The 16,070-nt window shown below is 36.7% G+C and overlaps 1 protein-coding gene across 1 annotated transcript in view; it reads right to left on the reverse strand.

The window, feature by feature from the left end:
* Window positions 1-16,070, reverse strand: part of CA10 (carbonic anhydrase 10) — a 208,511-nt gene that overhangs the window by 38,265 nt on the left and 154,176 nt on the right. The window contains exon 5 of the mRNA XM_074922213.1: window positions 9,181-9,366. Within this exon, the coding sequence (XP_074778314.1) occupies window positions 9,181-9,366 (186 nt within the window). The remainder of the gene's footprint in view (window positions 1-9,180; window positions 9,367-16,070) is intronic.

The following is a 16,070-nucleotide window of genomic DNA, read 5'->3' on the forward strand; positions in this document are numbered from 1 at the left end:
GGAGCAAAAAATACTGGGCCCCAGAAATGGAGCTCCTTTTATCAAGTGCCTTGAATTTCTTATGCAGAATCCAGGAAGAATAATGTGCTTCAGTAAAACATTGAGAAATCTAGGGAATCTGGATGCTTTCAAACTTAGGTAATAGATAAGCAAACATTTGCAGAAGCATTTCTGATACTTGCTATAACTGACTTGAGAGTAGAAGTCCTATTGCACGTCAGTGGAAATAATGAAGAGAACTTCAATGCCATGTAGCAGCTGGTACCCTAACTTCAACAGCCTTTCATTCATAACTCCCTCAAACATTATATACAAAATTTTGAAATACTTAAATATTTAACAGTGCTTTCTAGAAATCAATTAATAATCTAGAGAAATCAGATGATTGTTTGTTGTCTGAAATGTTAATGTATTCAATTATTCCAGAAACACTCAATGCCATTGGTTTTTGGCAATGTTACCAGGTCTTAAATAACCAATATGATGCCATACTAAAACAATTCTGTAAAGAACTTTCATTTATTTGATGTGATGGTGGACTGTAATTTTTCACCTGCAATGACTACACAAATACCTCAGTCATCTGATAACATGAAAATTGCAAGCCTAAAACAAAGATCAAAATCTTGCTTGGGTACCTGAAATTTAGTCTTAAATTTTGTAAGTGGTTAAACACTTGTTCTAAAGCATCATTCAAACTCCAGATGGTATCTAATGATTGTTTGGGATTATAAAATTAAATGACTGTTCCTTTCAATAATATGTTATTGTTAGTCTTTCTGCTAAAAGAAGTAAATACGTAATTCTCCCCCTGTATCTTTTTCTTAGTTTGTATTCTACAAAGAGCCATAGCTGTATCTAGGTCCAATCCTGATTCCCTGTTGGTGCAGTAAATAAACTTCCAAGGTTTATACACCAAGAGAAACATCCCATTACAATTTGCTTCAAATAAAGCCATTAAACTTTTCCAGTTTTATCTGTGCTGTCGTAAAATACACTCTTAGACCTATAGTATGAACTGTAAATTCTTTCCCTTGCAAAAAAATAAGTCAGAAACCTCATTTGTATTTCCACTGCTAATCAAGTTTTAGAAAGGTGAAAAAATAACATGAATGGTATTTATGATATGAGAAGCTGATTATACATGAAGTAAAATTCTTTATTGCTGATATAAAGCTTGGACATTATATAACTTGATTTGTGTAATTAAGGTTTTTTCCTAGGGGAAGGATAAAACAGGCTATTTCTAGAATCTAATTTTCCTTTAAAAATGGCAGTATGACTACAAGAGCACTAAATGTAAGACCATGCCTGCAAGAGTATACTGGCACTGCCTAGCAATGCAGCCATTCGTATAAAAATGAGTTTTACTTGCTGTATATTTTTTCTATTTATATATTTATGATCAATGACTTATAGTTGCTACACCTTCCCTTGATTCTATAACTTCCCCTGGCTATTGAGTTTTGGGATTTGTTATTTAACAAGCGTATATTACCCATGACTCCAAGATGACTGTCTAGCCGAAAAAATACAGGAAGGAAACTAAGTTAAAAGTCAGTATTCCGCTTCAAAAGTGTTAAAGATGAAACTGCTTTTGAAGGTCACTAAGGATTGAGATGAATTTTTGGTATGTAGCCAGCATAGGAAGTTTACTGTGTTTCGATGTAAAATACACCACAAAAATTTCTTCCATATTCCTGGAAAGTCATCTTTCTTGTGGTTTCCAATAGGGTAGTTCAGAAGGAGAGGCTTACTCAGTATGAAACGCTGACTGCATTTTAAATATTGCCCGTTTGCTGCTTACAAAATATCTGGATGTCAACACATTACTCTGACTGGTACTTCTATATTGTCATTACTGCCATGTAGCCATGGACAGTTCGGGTACGGCCTGGCTTTCCACCCATTTTCAGCTTTTGGTTTCAAGGAATCGCTCTCTGTCATCTCCTCTCCCCACAGTTCTGTCCGTAATTCACGCAAGTGTATATAATGCTGAAAATCTCCCACAAAAAGCACCCCTACAGAAATCTAATGGAACATGAAATCAAGTAAATGGAATTTGGTATAACAATTAGTTCACATTTTTATCTGCAGACCTGTTTCTTATCCAGCAACAAAAGAAGGTAAACATGTCTAACTCAGATCCTTTGAACTGTTTAATAAATACGAGTACACAGGGGTCAGAACAAAATAATATAAGAAATCTGGGAAATAAAACCTAGCATTCAGATATTTAGTGTGAGATTTTGGGAAATTATTTGCACTATCACATGAAACCTGCTGATATTTTATATTTTGTAGCTCATCCCTTTATACATTCCTATGTAGCCACTGGGGATAAGTTTACTTGTTCAATTGCTGTGTGCCCTAAACTTTTCTATTCTCTGCTTTCACTGAAACTATTTGGTTTCAGGCAGAAGGCTGGTGCTGAGCTGACTTGCAGGACAGCAGGAGTGTGGCTGCACTGAGAGCTCCCTGCACCCCCCAGAGCTGAGAGGCATTGTGGGCCTCTTCCTATGAGGGCAGCTACACCTGATGTTGATGTGTAGTAGATGTGTAAAGGGCTTGTTTAAATGTCCCACTTTTACAGGGAGCATAAGGGATGTTCAGGTTTTCTGCTTTGCCCAGGAGCATTCTGATCTGCCCCTCCAGCTCCTGCTCACTCAGCTACAGCCCTGGAAGTGAGGCTAACAGGCTGCCTAATCGAAATTATATTTTTGTACAAACTATGGCTAATTATTGTGTGTTACTTCATGCAGTGGTTCTGGAACAGTATGATCCATATCTGACAGAAAAATACACAGTAAATTAAAGCATTACCTTTTATCTTCCTATTGCATTTATTCTGTCCCATTGTCACCTACCACTTGATTACTGCTTTCAGGTACAGTGAGTGTATTGGCCTTAGCACCTTAATGACTCTTTCATCAACAAAACTTTTGCTTAGATTCTTGATTTATCATCTCATTTTTCTTTGGGAAGTATTTTGGGAACATTTAAAGATGGTTTTGAGAAGTTTCACTTTATAAAACAACATAAGTTTCCAAATATGCCTTCCTGCAAGCTTTGCTGTCTAGATTGTCTCAGCAGTGTTCTTCCTTGGACCATACTTTTTTTGTTTGTTTGTTTTTTGTTTTTTTTTTTTTCCCTATGGACCATGCTTTTAAATCCAAAGAGCTCTGCTGTCCAGAGGGAGAGGTGGTTATTTCATCTCCATGTAGTTTTAGAGGTGAGACAGACCAGGCAGCTTGCTACTAAAACACATCTCTGTTAAAAAGCCTAATTTCTTTTTAAAGTCAATAGAGGGTGGAAAGGAATTTCCATTGGATGATTTAGAGCTCTTAAATTAGCAGACCACAGTCAGATATGAATATCCCTCAATCTGTGCTAATATATTGTTCAATCCTATCTTCTGTTATATTAACCAGCAATAAAATCCCATTTAACTTAACATAAAAAATTGATTTTGGTTTAGAAAAACACAGTAAGCATGTGTTGATGAGTAAGTATCTTTTGGACTTTAACTCTGCTTTTTATGGATGTGATTATTTTATAAAATTTCTGGTGAAGTCACCTGTAATTTTTAGGGTGGACAGAGGTGCATTCTTGCAACTAATCTCCCACTGATTTTGAATTACTCATGTGAATAGTCTCCTTATACTGTAGTGATGACAGTACCACCACCTCTTCCTGATTTATATTCTGTTCCTATAGCAATTTAATTCATTATCCTATTGACTTTCTCCTCTGAAGCTGAACATTAATCTGGAGGTTATAGAGATTTTACTAAACCACCCTTCCATTAGACATGTGTTCCCTCATCTGCTACTTTCCTCAGAGGCTTATTTTTCAACATTAATAAGCACTGGAGTACAGTAAACTTATCTTTGGGCTGAAATACTTAAAAATGACCTGCATCATTTCCAATAAAATCTCCAAAATGTAATACAGAAGGCCTGTGGCAACTGACAGATCTGAATTTTAAACTTCCTTCTGCAAGCATTTGGCAAGAGTGCCAGCGTTACAAGGTGTAGTAGGTGCTGTCTTACAGCTCACTCTGCTTTGGCATTCCCACCTGTCGGAATGCGGTTAAGCAGCAAGAAATTCCTGTCCTCTCTGCTCAGTGACATTGCTAGCTGATTTAATGCTCCTTTCCTGAGAAAGAGGAAGGACTATGTGCTAGCACAATTTGATGAAGAGCCACGCTAGACTTGCAAATCTGCACATCAGGGAGGCTTCCAATAGAGAACAAAGCAGAAAAACAGACCTGGGAGAGCAATCTAAATAAATATTGGGTATGTGTAGGGAACTGTGTGGAGAAAACAGGAGCTTTTGTGCAGAACTGACCCATAGATTAGGAAAGGCAGCAGAGTCCTGAGTCAAGTGTCATGAGAGAGGCACAATAGGTGATGAAATTCTGGGAAAGAAGATAGGGGCCCTGTCAAATAAAAGGTGATTTAAATGCCTTGTAACAAGCAATACAATATGGAGCTGGCCTGTATTTGCCGGTTTATTTGACATGCAAATTGGCCATGAGTTATTCTGTTTTGCCAACATAATTAAAGTCATAATACATATACAGTACTTACTCCAGTAAAGGCTTTTGGTTGTTTTTTTTTGTTGGTTGTTTTTGGGTTTCTTTTTGTAAAAACAGTACCAACATTACAGTTTTTGGGGAGGCTATTTGGAACTACACAGGCACATCAAAGCGTACAGAAGGTGTCTGTGACAGAGCCACTGTTTCTGATTTAGCATTTCAGACTAATTCTGCAGCAGGCTGGATTAAATTATTCCAGCTGGCCGGATGCTTCTCATAGGCTGTCTATCTGACAGTCCTGCTTCTAAAAATATCAGAAGTTGGATTTGCAACACTGATCTCTCTGATAAGTAATCCTTTACTCTCAGTAGAAGTTCCCCACTCACATAGAATATGCCTGCAGTTAAAAAAATTGCCGTAGTAGGAGAAGGCTGGTATTTCAGAATTTCCAGCCTCCCCCTTTGATTCCCATTTTTTTTGGCTTTCTTAGTGGCTTTGAGCAGCAGCAAAAGTAAATCTCAGTTCTGAACTGTGTGTATGGCTTTCAGTACAGATTCATCTATCTAGATACTATTCTGGCTTTCATTTGATTTCTTATGTAGTTGATGAAATCACTCTGTGTTTATAATCTGTCTCAATGGGTTTTCGAAGGGTAACTTGGCAGACCAAGAAGAAGAAAACAAGTTTTTTTCATGTGTTGTAGACTATAGTCTCTTGTTTGAAAGTCTCCAGCCACTGAGTTCATGGAAAGTGCATAACTGCAAATAATTAAGCTCCTTGACTGTCTGGCTTCATATTGATAAGGCTACTACAATGCACAGCCATGAAGTGGTTGAAGATCTCCCGCAGCACATTTTTCATTTTTCTGCTTAGGAAAAAAAAAAATAGTATGGATTTTTATGCCTTTGCCACATGGTAAAGTTAAAGGGTCCCATCTTCACCATGAACCTTGTGAAGGTTGTTACCTTTTTATTTTAACAAGGTATTCAGTGCCTCAACAGCCCTCTGGTAAATTCTGCTGTATTTTGTACTGCTGCTGTCTGAAAGGAAGATGGTTTTTCTCATTAAATGATACAGACTCTGAAGCATCAAAACCTGTTTTGCATAGAGACATTAGGCAGCAGACACAAATGACTGGTGTCTTAGTTGGTGACTTTGCTTGAGCCAAGATTTTCTTTTAATCATTATACAGTAGGATGCTTATGCAAAGAGTAGGGAATTAAACACACTCAAGTATGTATCAGAGGGACAAGTAAATGCTTGATTTATTTATTTAAGCATTCCAAACCCTGCCTTTCTTTCCATGTTAGCAGTGCCAAATACACTGATGATAATCTGATACACAAAGCCCCTACACTCAAACTGTTTAAGCATTAGTTCAGTTATTCTGCCTACTAAAGCGATAATTAGGGGCTAAAAGGTAACCAGATTATTGTAGAGATATCTCTTGACAGCCTTTAACACCTAGTTAAATATTAAAACCTGGAAATTACAAGGCTCTCTGTATCATTCAGACCACAGTATATTTTGAAGCAATTTGCTATTCCTAAATAGATTGTTTTTCATTCCATGGTACCACTCCAGTGCTCTCTAGCTTGCTCTGAGTGCCTATCCACTTGCAGAACATCTTCACTAGGCAAAAAAAGTCCCTAAGGACAAACTTCTTGCTTAGTGTGGATGTTAGGTGGGATTTCAGATGTGTAAAGAACATTGCAGTTTATCCAAGATATGTTGGGGCTGTCTAAAATCTTCTGCTTTGTCTGCACTTGGATTTAATTTAGGTGTGTTTGAGCCAATCTAATAGTTTGCCGGTGCTGCGAGGCAGAGGTACTGCTCTCTCCCCTGGCCTCTTCCCAGGCTGCCTTTCTCCCACTGCAGTGTGCTGGCTTTACATGTGTTGGAGACCTCGGTGAAGATGAGGGGACACATATGGGTGGGAGTGGAGGGAAGGAGGAGTAGGAACAATCTGATTGTGACCTACTGGAATGGATCCTACTTCTTGGATAACTTCATCTTCTTGGGAATTGTTTCCACAGCAAAACAGGTTTCAGTAAAACCCATAGCAGGTTTGTCCAACACGAGTAAGAACAGCAGTAAGAAGGCAGTGTCATGGGGAGTTAGTGTGCAATTAGCAGTCCAGCAGTGTAATCCTGCAGTGACTTTTCTTTGGTTGCCTACACCTGCTAAAGCCTAAGCCAGCAAATACTCATTGCTGTTCTTACCTGCACTAGCTAAATTAAACTAATCTACTTATGCAGTTATTTTTCTTTACCCCATCTCCTCTGACAGCATTTTCCAATGCAGAAGTGAATAGTAATTAGCAGCAACAGTCTTGGAAGCATACGTTACATTATAAAAACATGCACTCTATCATACAGTCAGCTAGCTTGTTTACAGTTTTCTTACTACAGTTGCTGGGAGCTGTAGACATTACATCTTCCAGTGCTGAGAGCTTATCGAAAATCACTTATGTATACAGAGAGAACTTGTATGGGTGGATGTGTATTCTAAGAACACAGCTGCTGTCCTTCACTGAGAATTTGCAGCCGTGCCATTCAGCATGATTGATTTGAATCGGTGCTTGTACTTTGGAAACAGTATGTGTTCTGTATGACTTAACTGTGCAGATGTAAGTTCAAATTAGCAATTAATACTTGACCTTATTTGGAACTTACCTGTCCAGCTGCCCAAAACAGCTATCTGAAACTCGAAAATGCATCCTTAAAGGACAGGATTCATCTCACCATCTGAAAAGGAGGCATCTAGTCTAAGCTACTTGGCCTGCTGTTCGTCTCTGCTCTGTTGCCAAGGGAGATGCCTCTCCACAGAGTGATTTGTCCTGTCCTAAGAGATGCTTCTCTGGCTATCAGGAATGGTCATCCTCTGACGGTGCTAATCTCTTTCTATTCAGTGCAGGAGGAATTCAGATAATTAGATGAATCCTGCATATACTGTGGATCCAGCTGTGCATGACTGACTGACAGTGGTTGACTTAGCTAGGTTTTCAGCTCTTATTAAGAAAAACTTGAGGACTCTTTTAGCAAATACCAAACATTAATAGTACTTCAAAACCAGAAGAGCATAGCTAAGTCCTAACATTAAATATCTCAAAACAATGCTTTATGTTTTTATCTTTTGTTATAGTCTATAACTTATGAATTTATGACTTTAAAATTCTTTAAAAAATATCTGAAACGATGCTGATACATCATGTCAAGTGCCATGGTATGTCCCAACCAGATTTTTACTTTCTTGTTCAGTCAACTTGCTTTTGTTTAAATGTTGCTCTTCTGTAAATCTGAATAGCAAAGTAAAGACCTTATTTACTATAGCATACTTAACTTCCAGCTCTTAAAGGAGTAATACATTATATGTTCACTTATCTTAGAATTTTAACAAAGGCAACCAGAAATTAGTTCTGAGATGTGAATAATTTCATGAAAAAGCTGCCACTGGCTGTATTAGACATCTATGTAGCTGATAAAACAAAGCAAATGATTACCATCAATTATAATACCATCATTTGACAACTCTGCAATTAATTTCCTACTCTTAAATAACTGCTGTTGCACAGTGCCAAAGAAAATGCCATGCATTAACTGACTCATCACTAGAGTTTGTGACAGATAGTACAGATGGTAATTTGATTATTCATCTCCGAGAAAATAAGTGCTTTAGTATGAAAAACTACTCATTTTGGTCTTCCGAAAGAATGTTAACTGGGATACCTAGAGTGTCTTTAAAAATAATCCCTACAATAATATACAGTTATTCTGAAGCATTGTTTTATTTGTTAAGATTTGTGGAGTAGAGTTGTGTGCTCAATAGTTCACAGACATGGCACAAGTTGAAGAAGGATGGGGTACTACAAAATCCATGCATCTCTTCTATGTATAAATGCTCCTATGTAAGAAGAATGGAAAGATTCTGCTTTGCCTACCAGAAAGTCTGCAGAGTTTACTATACATCTTGAAAAGGTACTCCATATATGAGACTAAAATATTTATCCGGCAAGAGTAATGGGCCATCCTGCAATAGCTATCAGGATCATTAAATTATGGTCTTGCCTGGGACAATTACAGACATGTATTTAAAATACAAAGCAAGTACCAATTCTGCCAGGGTTTACTTGTGGAGTTAACTTTATTTCTTGAACAGACCAACAGACTTATGTGGAACCGTCTCTAAAATTAAATATCACCTTATTTTTACATGAATCAAAGTCAGAATGATACTCTATGTAAAAGTGTTACACACCAGTGAGTAGCAAAAGTAGCACTTTTCTAAGAACTTGAAGCACTTTCAGTATTACTTTGTGGTTAATCTTGTATCTGCACTTACTAAGGATATAAAGGTCCCATCAAAATATACTTGATTACTTTGAAAGTAGCGCATATGAGAATATAGGATGTCTGTGCATACAATAAATACAACAGTCTCATTTTTAGATATGAGTTACACAATTTGCAGTGCATAGGCAAAAAAAATCATAAAAAAAAAAGAGTAATTCCCTGATTTTCAGAATGGATAAAGGGAAACAAATTTTATGAATACAAATTAGTTTGCAAATACCTTCAGGCAGAAACGGAAAGTGAGTAATTCATACGGGTTCATTTGTAACTTCAAATGCATTGACGTACCTCCCCAGAGAAAGCCTGTCCATTGAGCAGGTGCTCTGATCCCTGGCTGTCTTCACTTCCAAAGTGTAACCGGATTTCCTCTAAGCGGTGACTGTATGTCATCGGTCCTCCAGAGATGTTGACCAAATGCTCTTTGTCTAATCGTAGAGATACATGTCTCCCTGTGTTATACATCGTCCCACTGACCTAAACAAAATGGGAGGGGGGAGAAAAAAAAAAAAAGCGTTTTTTCAAAATGATTTGTAAATCCTAGAAACTAGTTATAGGTACTTCAAGATTTTGCTCTTTACGTACCTTCCTTCAAATGTAGCCATACATCTTATTGTTCGGAGATGAAATACCCAACCTGAGGTTATACTTCAGCTTCTGCTTTGAATCTTATACTGTATATTCAAATATTTTGCTAAATCTATATACATATTTTTTGATTTTGCTAAATCCATATGTACATATTTTAGCCAGAGGCACATGGTTAGCACAGTGAACAGGATTATTTCACTTCTAAGTAAGTAGGCTTTTAGACTATTTTTCATGCAAGATCTGAATAATGGCTTCTATACAAAATTTCTGCACTGAAAATGGAAACATTTCAGCCGACATAAATTATTTAAGCACACTTGAACAAATCTGATATTTAACTCATTTTTCCCTCCTTTTAATATTTATAAAAAAGTTATCCAAAAGTAAAGGTGCTGCAAAACCCAGAGATATAATTATTCATAAATAGGCCCATTCCTACTGGATCTGCAGGTAAAAACTTTCATGGCCCTCTGCAAGTCTCTTTGTTTTGTTATGAATATTTTATGTTTACAGTTGACAGATATTTTAACCATAGCATTACAGAATTAATTACAATTTGACTGTATAACTCCAGTTCCTACTACACCTCAAATAGCTGTTACGCTCTTGAAGATCCATCTTTATTTTTAAAAAGACTGAATATTGTGCTTCATTTACAAACTGATTTACAGCTGCTGTAATGAAAACGAAAATGATTGTGGAAATTTTTCATATGGAATATAATTCTGTCATAATTTCCACTGTCGTAGGAAAAGTTCCTATAGCAAGATGTTCCTTAATTTATGCCATTAGAAAGTGAAATTATGCCAGTTTGAGTTAAAGTAGAATTGTGATTTATTTAAAAACTTTCTGCATGGATACAAATGGTACACTTGAATAACATTCATTTACTTTAAGAAGAGGAAGCACAGCAATAATATGCTTTGTTGCACTTCAATTTAAAATTAAAGACATGACTATTATGTATTATATCCTATACTACATCAGTACTATAGTAATTAACATTGCTGCAGTGTCATTTTATCTGTAATACTAATTACTGAGTTTAAATGACCTGTTTTCTTGCACAGTACGTTGTAAAAAGTTACACTGAACAGACTGTGCAATACAACTAAATGGATGAGATTAAACAGCTTTTGATAGTTGTGGGGTTTTTAAAACTTTGATACAGATGTTCTATTTTTTTGTGTTTATTCCAATTCAAAATAAGCAGTCATAAATTTCTTACAAAAAGTAAACCACAAATTCTCTTATTCATTGCAAATAAAACCCAATGATCTTATTTATAAATGTTCCTTAATTTTTCTGCTTGACTTTGCATGCATAATAATTAAATACCAAGCTTAGTTTAATAGGTGGAAGAAGGTCAGTTTATTGAATTCAGTTTCAGTACACTGCATATGAATGTCATAAAATTGCTAATCATAAGTAACAAATGTAGTTTAAAAACAAATAGGGGAAAATGGTTTGAAGACTTATTCACAATTGAAAACTCGCTTCACTGAACACTCAGTTAAATTTAGCAACTACGCAAAATATTCAGAATCCATTTTCTTGCTTAAATTGGTACAAATCTCAAATTAGGTTACCGTTATTTTCTCTCTCAAGGTAAAAGTGACCCAAATAACCCCTAATATGACTCAAATAACTCTCTGTAGAGCAGAGAGGGGAAATGATAAGAGGCAAATTCATGAACAGGAGTAACATTTGTCTTTCTCATTTCCCCCCTCATAAAAATGCAGTGCTTGTAATGAGACTGTATTGACTGTTTTAAAACAGAATTTCCCTATGTAAGTGCAGATGAAGAACACCAGCCACGGTGCGAGGAACCCGATGTGCCTCATTTCTGACTTGAACAGAGGGATGAACACTTGGAGTGATACTATAAAAATCTTCTGCATGGGCACACAGGCTTGTCACCAGGAAGGACAAAATCCAAGATCTTCAATATCAAAAATGCAAGGTCTTGCCCTCTTAGGTTTAAGTGAAGCTCTAGTTTTTTCGTTGTGTGTGCCCAAGGGAAGAGTAGATGCATATACCAGTCTAGATTCAGGACCAAATTGCACCTTCTGGACACACCTGTTTTTTTTCTTGAGTGCCAACATATACCACCATTAACAGCAACTTTTAATGGGAACTTCTTTTATGGGCATTTGCTTACTGCAAGAAGAAGTGTCTTATATTTGCCATCTACTCAGATTATATCTGAATGAAAGATTGAAATATTGAGAAACTTTTTAAAAAATTTATTTCTGGACACGTTCTGACTTGCCACGGTTGTATGGTAGGCTGAACTTGATTATGGGAAGTACCACTATAATGCTGTGTGAATTTTTTTACTGCAATTCAGGATATTTTCTGGTTTATATACAAACCCAGTATCTTATCACCTTTAAAAGTGTATGTTTCAAGTATAACCGTTTACAGTTGTTAGCATATAGTATCTCATTATGTGCAATCACCTTCTGTTTGTAAACTCAAAGTCCACAAATGCATTATACTCAGTAGTAAATTGTCATGCAAAAAACAATGAAAGAAAAGAAGTTTGTCTTCCGTTGTTTTCAGCAGAAAACAGTACGTAGTCTTTTCACTGTTCACTAACTGCTACTGGAGAAATAGAAGGTTCTGATCTTATTCACTATGTGAACCTACTGACAAAAGAAGGATTTTTTCCATATTTTATGGTACTGAGCCTTTAAAGTGATGGTGAACTCTCACTTTAGAACATCAAACTGAGTTGGTTTTGTGGAAGGCAAAGTTGCATGTGGTCTTGTAAAAGGCCATAGGCACAGAAGTTAATGAGAAGGTGTTTTCTGTATTTTGTACATTCTACTACAAAATAAACGGTATGAAGACAGGGGCACCTTATGGGAAAGATGTTGACTCTGACTAGTACAGTCAGCAATAGCTGCTACTTCAGAAAGCATACCAGTTATTTTTTATAACATTCTGCGGATTGGATAAAACGTTATAGGGTAGTTTAAATGGATAATATAAAAGGTCTCTGAAGATCTATATAAATATTTCCTTAATGTGTCAGACTAATCTTTGGTGCCAAGTGCTTCACAGTGATGGCCTTTGTGCTGCTTCTTGCTCTGCTATGAAGTAACCCTTTTGTTCTGTGTTTCTGTTTGACTTGAAAGTTTATATAAAGATGAAAACACAGCAAACAAACTTGGGGGAAAATAAACCTGCTAAATCTTGCCCTCCTGTTTTTCAAAAGATCAATATTCATGTTTATCTTATGCACTAGAAATAAAAAATTAAAACATCAGTAAAGGCTTGTCTGAGAAAATGGTGAAGTCCAACATTGTCATAGTTAATGACCATGCCACATTCTTATTTGACCCCATTTTTCTCATAGACTAAGAAACTTTTCCAAACAGGTAATTTTACCTGTGGCAAAATCCCCAAGGAGAACAGAGCATGCTGATGGGCTTCAACCTTAATTGTGGAATAGTCCAACTTTGGTAGACTTTAATTAAATTATTAACATATTCCTGATGTAGTTATTTTCTATTTAATCTCATTACTTTTAATTCTTCCTTCACAGAGCTTTGTGCACATAATTCCCCAGCAGCATTATTCTCTCTCTTTATCTTGATGCAAGGCAGCCACACAGGCACATGCTGCTAATATATTCTATACTACATTTCTAAGTAAGATTGCAATACTCATGTGGTCCTGTGTCTAACTTGCTGGTCCTGTGATCACAAAAAGTCCCAATTCTGCGCTTTGAAAGGTGGAACACAAGCAAAGTCAATAAAAATGCATACCTTACAAACATGAACTCTTTGATGCATATTTATCTTGAAACTCTACAGACCTTTATGACCATTAGGAAAAAAACAGCCAACCAACCAAAACAAACAAAAAACCAATACTGAAATATTTTTTTCTAATTATGTTCTTTAACACTGCATTTCTGGCAGCATTTTTATTGCGTCCCAGTTAACTGTGTATCTTGTTCCCTTCATCTTTTCTTCTACAACTAGTCCTGAACTATTTTTCAGAACTTCCTTTGTGGCCTACATCTTTACATTACAGTCTGTGTTAAAATAGCCTTCAAAACCTGGAGCAGGAGAAGGGACAGAAAAAGTAGCCTGTTTCTGGGCGAAGCCATGCTAGAAATGTAAGCAGAGAATGGAAGAGGAAAGTAGAAGGAGCTGAGATGTAATCTCTGCCTTTCAATCCAACGCTACATTAGCAGTTCACTGTCACCTTTCTGCAAGGGGTAGCACAGGCTCTCTGCTTCCTAGGGGCCTTTGCAAAATAGCTAAACAGTGCATTTTGGATTTTTTCAGGTAAGAGTGGTCTGAAGATTAGTTCCAAGAACATTCTTAAACTTGTCTCAGTACCTGCCAGTGGAGCAGCATTGCATGTAAGGAAGCAAGAAAATCAATTGTGTATGGCTGCCTGCTGTGGTGTCCTTGGATCTTATCTGCAATATTAGATGTTCCTTTCTTTAGGATGAAAATAGATAGTCCAAAGAAGGCTTAGTACTGTGTAGGGAAGCAAATCACCAAGGATTGAAGTATGTTTTGAAGGTGTGGTAGTGCCCCAGTTTTATGTCTTGCAATAACTGGCCCCTTGGCTTCCTTATTTCCCTCCTGGAGCCCCGTATTCCAGCAGAACGGGAAAGCAGCTCTGCAGGCTCAGGGAGCAGTGCGCCTTCCTCCCCCATCAGCTACTAACACCACACACTCCGTCACTGCTTTGGGTTTCTGCCATTCCGTAGCAATAGCAGCGGGTTCCTAAGGAACCCGTAAGGCACCACTGGGTTTCTGCTTTCCTTTCATTTCATGTTTTTTTTGGTGGTTGTTACTATCTTGACCAGACCATATTCTGTGATATAAAGTACTGCCCTCAATGATTTAAATTGATCATAGTGTGGTAAGTGCCTTATATCTCTCTTCTGCACCACAGAGACTGCTTCAGGGTTTGAAAACCAAGTTTACATAGACTGCAGGGCAAGTCTGTGATTTGAAATCTGACTTTAGGGACAGTGATGAAGCATCGCACCAAGCTAGAATTTCAAATGCAACCTACTAAGGCACACTGCTTAGCTCTCTGCAGCAGAATTACATTCCCTTATTTCAAAGCAGTGGCTCTACAAGAACATTTATTTTCTTAATATTGTGCTTATGGCATCCAGTTAGTTTTAGAAGTAGTTGTATGCTGCTGTCTTGATTTTCCAGCTGTTAGAGGGACCCAAGCTGGAAAATAAAACAATTTTACAGTTATTTTTCAAAGTTATTTAACAGTTGTTTAAAAAAAAATCTTGGTTTTTAAAGTCTTCTCTTAAAGAGGAGATTGATATAATCAACTGCTCTACAGATTTTCCAAACTTTTGAGAGCTCTGTCCTTGTCCTGAAGTATTCTTTGTGTGTACGTACATAGATAAATGCATGCACGTAAGAATTTTTAAATTGTTTTTAAACAATTGTCTTCTACAGAGTACTTAATTTTATATAAGTGCTTTTGATGAACATTTATACATTTGTATAGTTACTTTTTATAATCCTTTTTTCCCTGCCTTCATCTTTACGCTTAACCATTGTATGCAACAGTATAGAAAGAAATTGTGGAAACACTGCTAGTACATAATTTTCAAACTCATGTTTGCAATGCATAGCATGCTTCTTGACCTTGTAAATCATGATCTTCTATAGATTTGCCTATAAATGTCTCGTGGCCTTATACATAGATACATATTAAAAGTATTCCATGCTTTATTTTTGAAGGCAATTTTAAAGTCAATTCCAGCTATGTTTCCTGCAAGCTTTCCTTGCTGCCAGCAGAGAGCACTGTTGACCCATCCCATATAGCTTTCACCTATATACCATGGGGACTTCCACAGCCAGGGAGAAAATTAATCTTCTTTGGTGTGACACAACTGTAATCTGTAGCTTTAGCTTCAGAACTGGTGGCTTCAGCCGTGGGACAGAATGTGGGATCTGTTGCATCAGTCAAGTAGGTTTCTAGTCTACAACTGAGTGTTTGGGGGATGCAAGCTCAGCTGGTTGATTGCAAGCCATCAGAGAAGCAAAATACCCAGAGTGCCTTTTCTGGTAAGAATCCAATAGATCCCATGTTATGTTTATTTATTTAAAAAAAAAAAAAAAAAAAAAAAAGTGGAGGGAAATAAAGATAAGGGAATACCAGAGTTTTGATACAGTGCCACTTACTGCGAGGGAGCTGCAATATAATTGCTGAGCTTTGAAGAACAACAGGCATCATCATCAATATTTGATTAAAAAAGGCCCGTGTGAAAAATGTAAATTGTAAGAGAGAAGTGTAAAGATTAAAATAATCTTTTCATCTTCTTCGCTGAAAAGTTTTAAAAAGGAAATTATGTTAATGAGTCCAATTAACCTGTTTACCTGCCTAATATAATGTGTCATGTATCAGCACATGGTATGACACATTTTGCTTTTTAAAGCACTATTTTCACTAAGATTCTTTCCCATTCACTACTCTGCAGTTTTGCCTGTTTACTTCCCTTAAGTGACTGATCTGTAAAAAACTTGGAGCAAATCTCATAAATTAAATATTCAGGCTTACTGGCTAATGAGCACAATATGTCAATT

This window comes from Athene noctua, chromosome 18, assembly GCF_965140245.1.
Source record: "Athene noctua chromosome 18, bAthNoc1.hap1.1, whole genome shotgun sequence".
Taxonomy (NCBI): domain Eukaryota; kingdom Metazoa; phylum Chordata; class Aves; order Strigiformes; family Strigidae; genus Athene; species Athene noctua.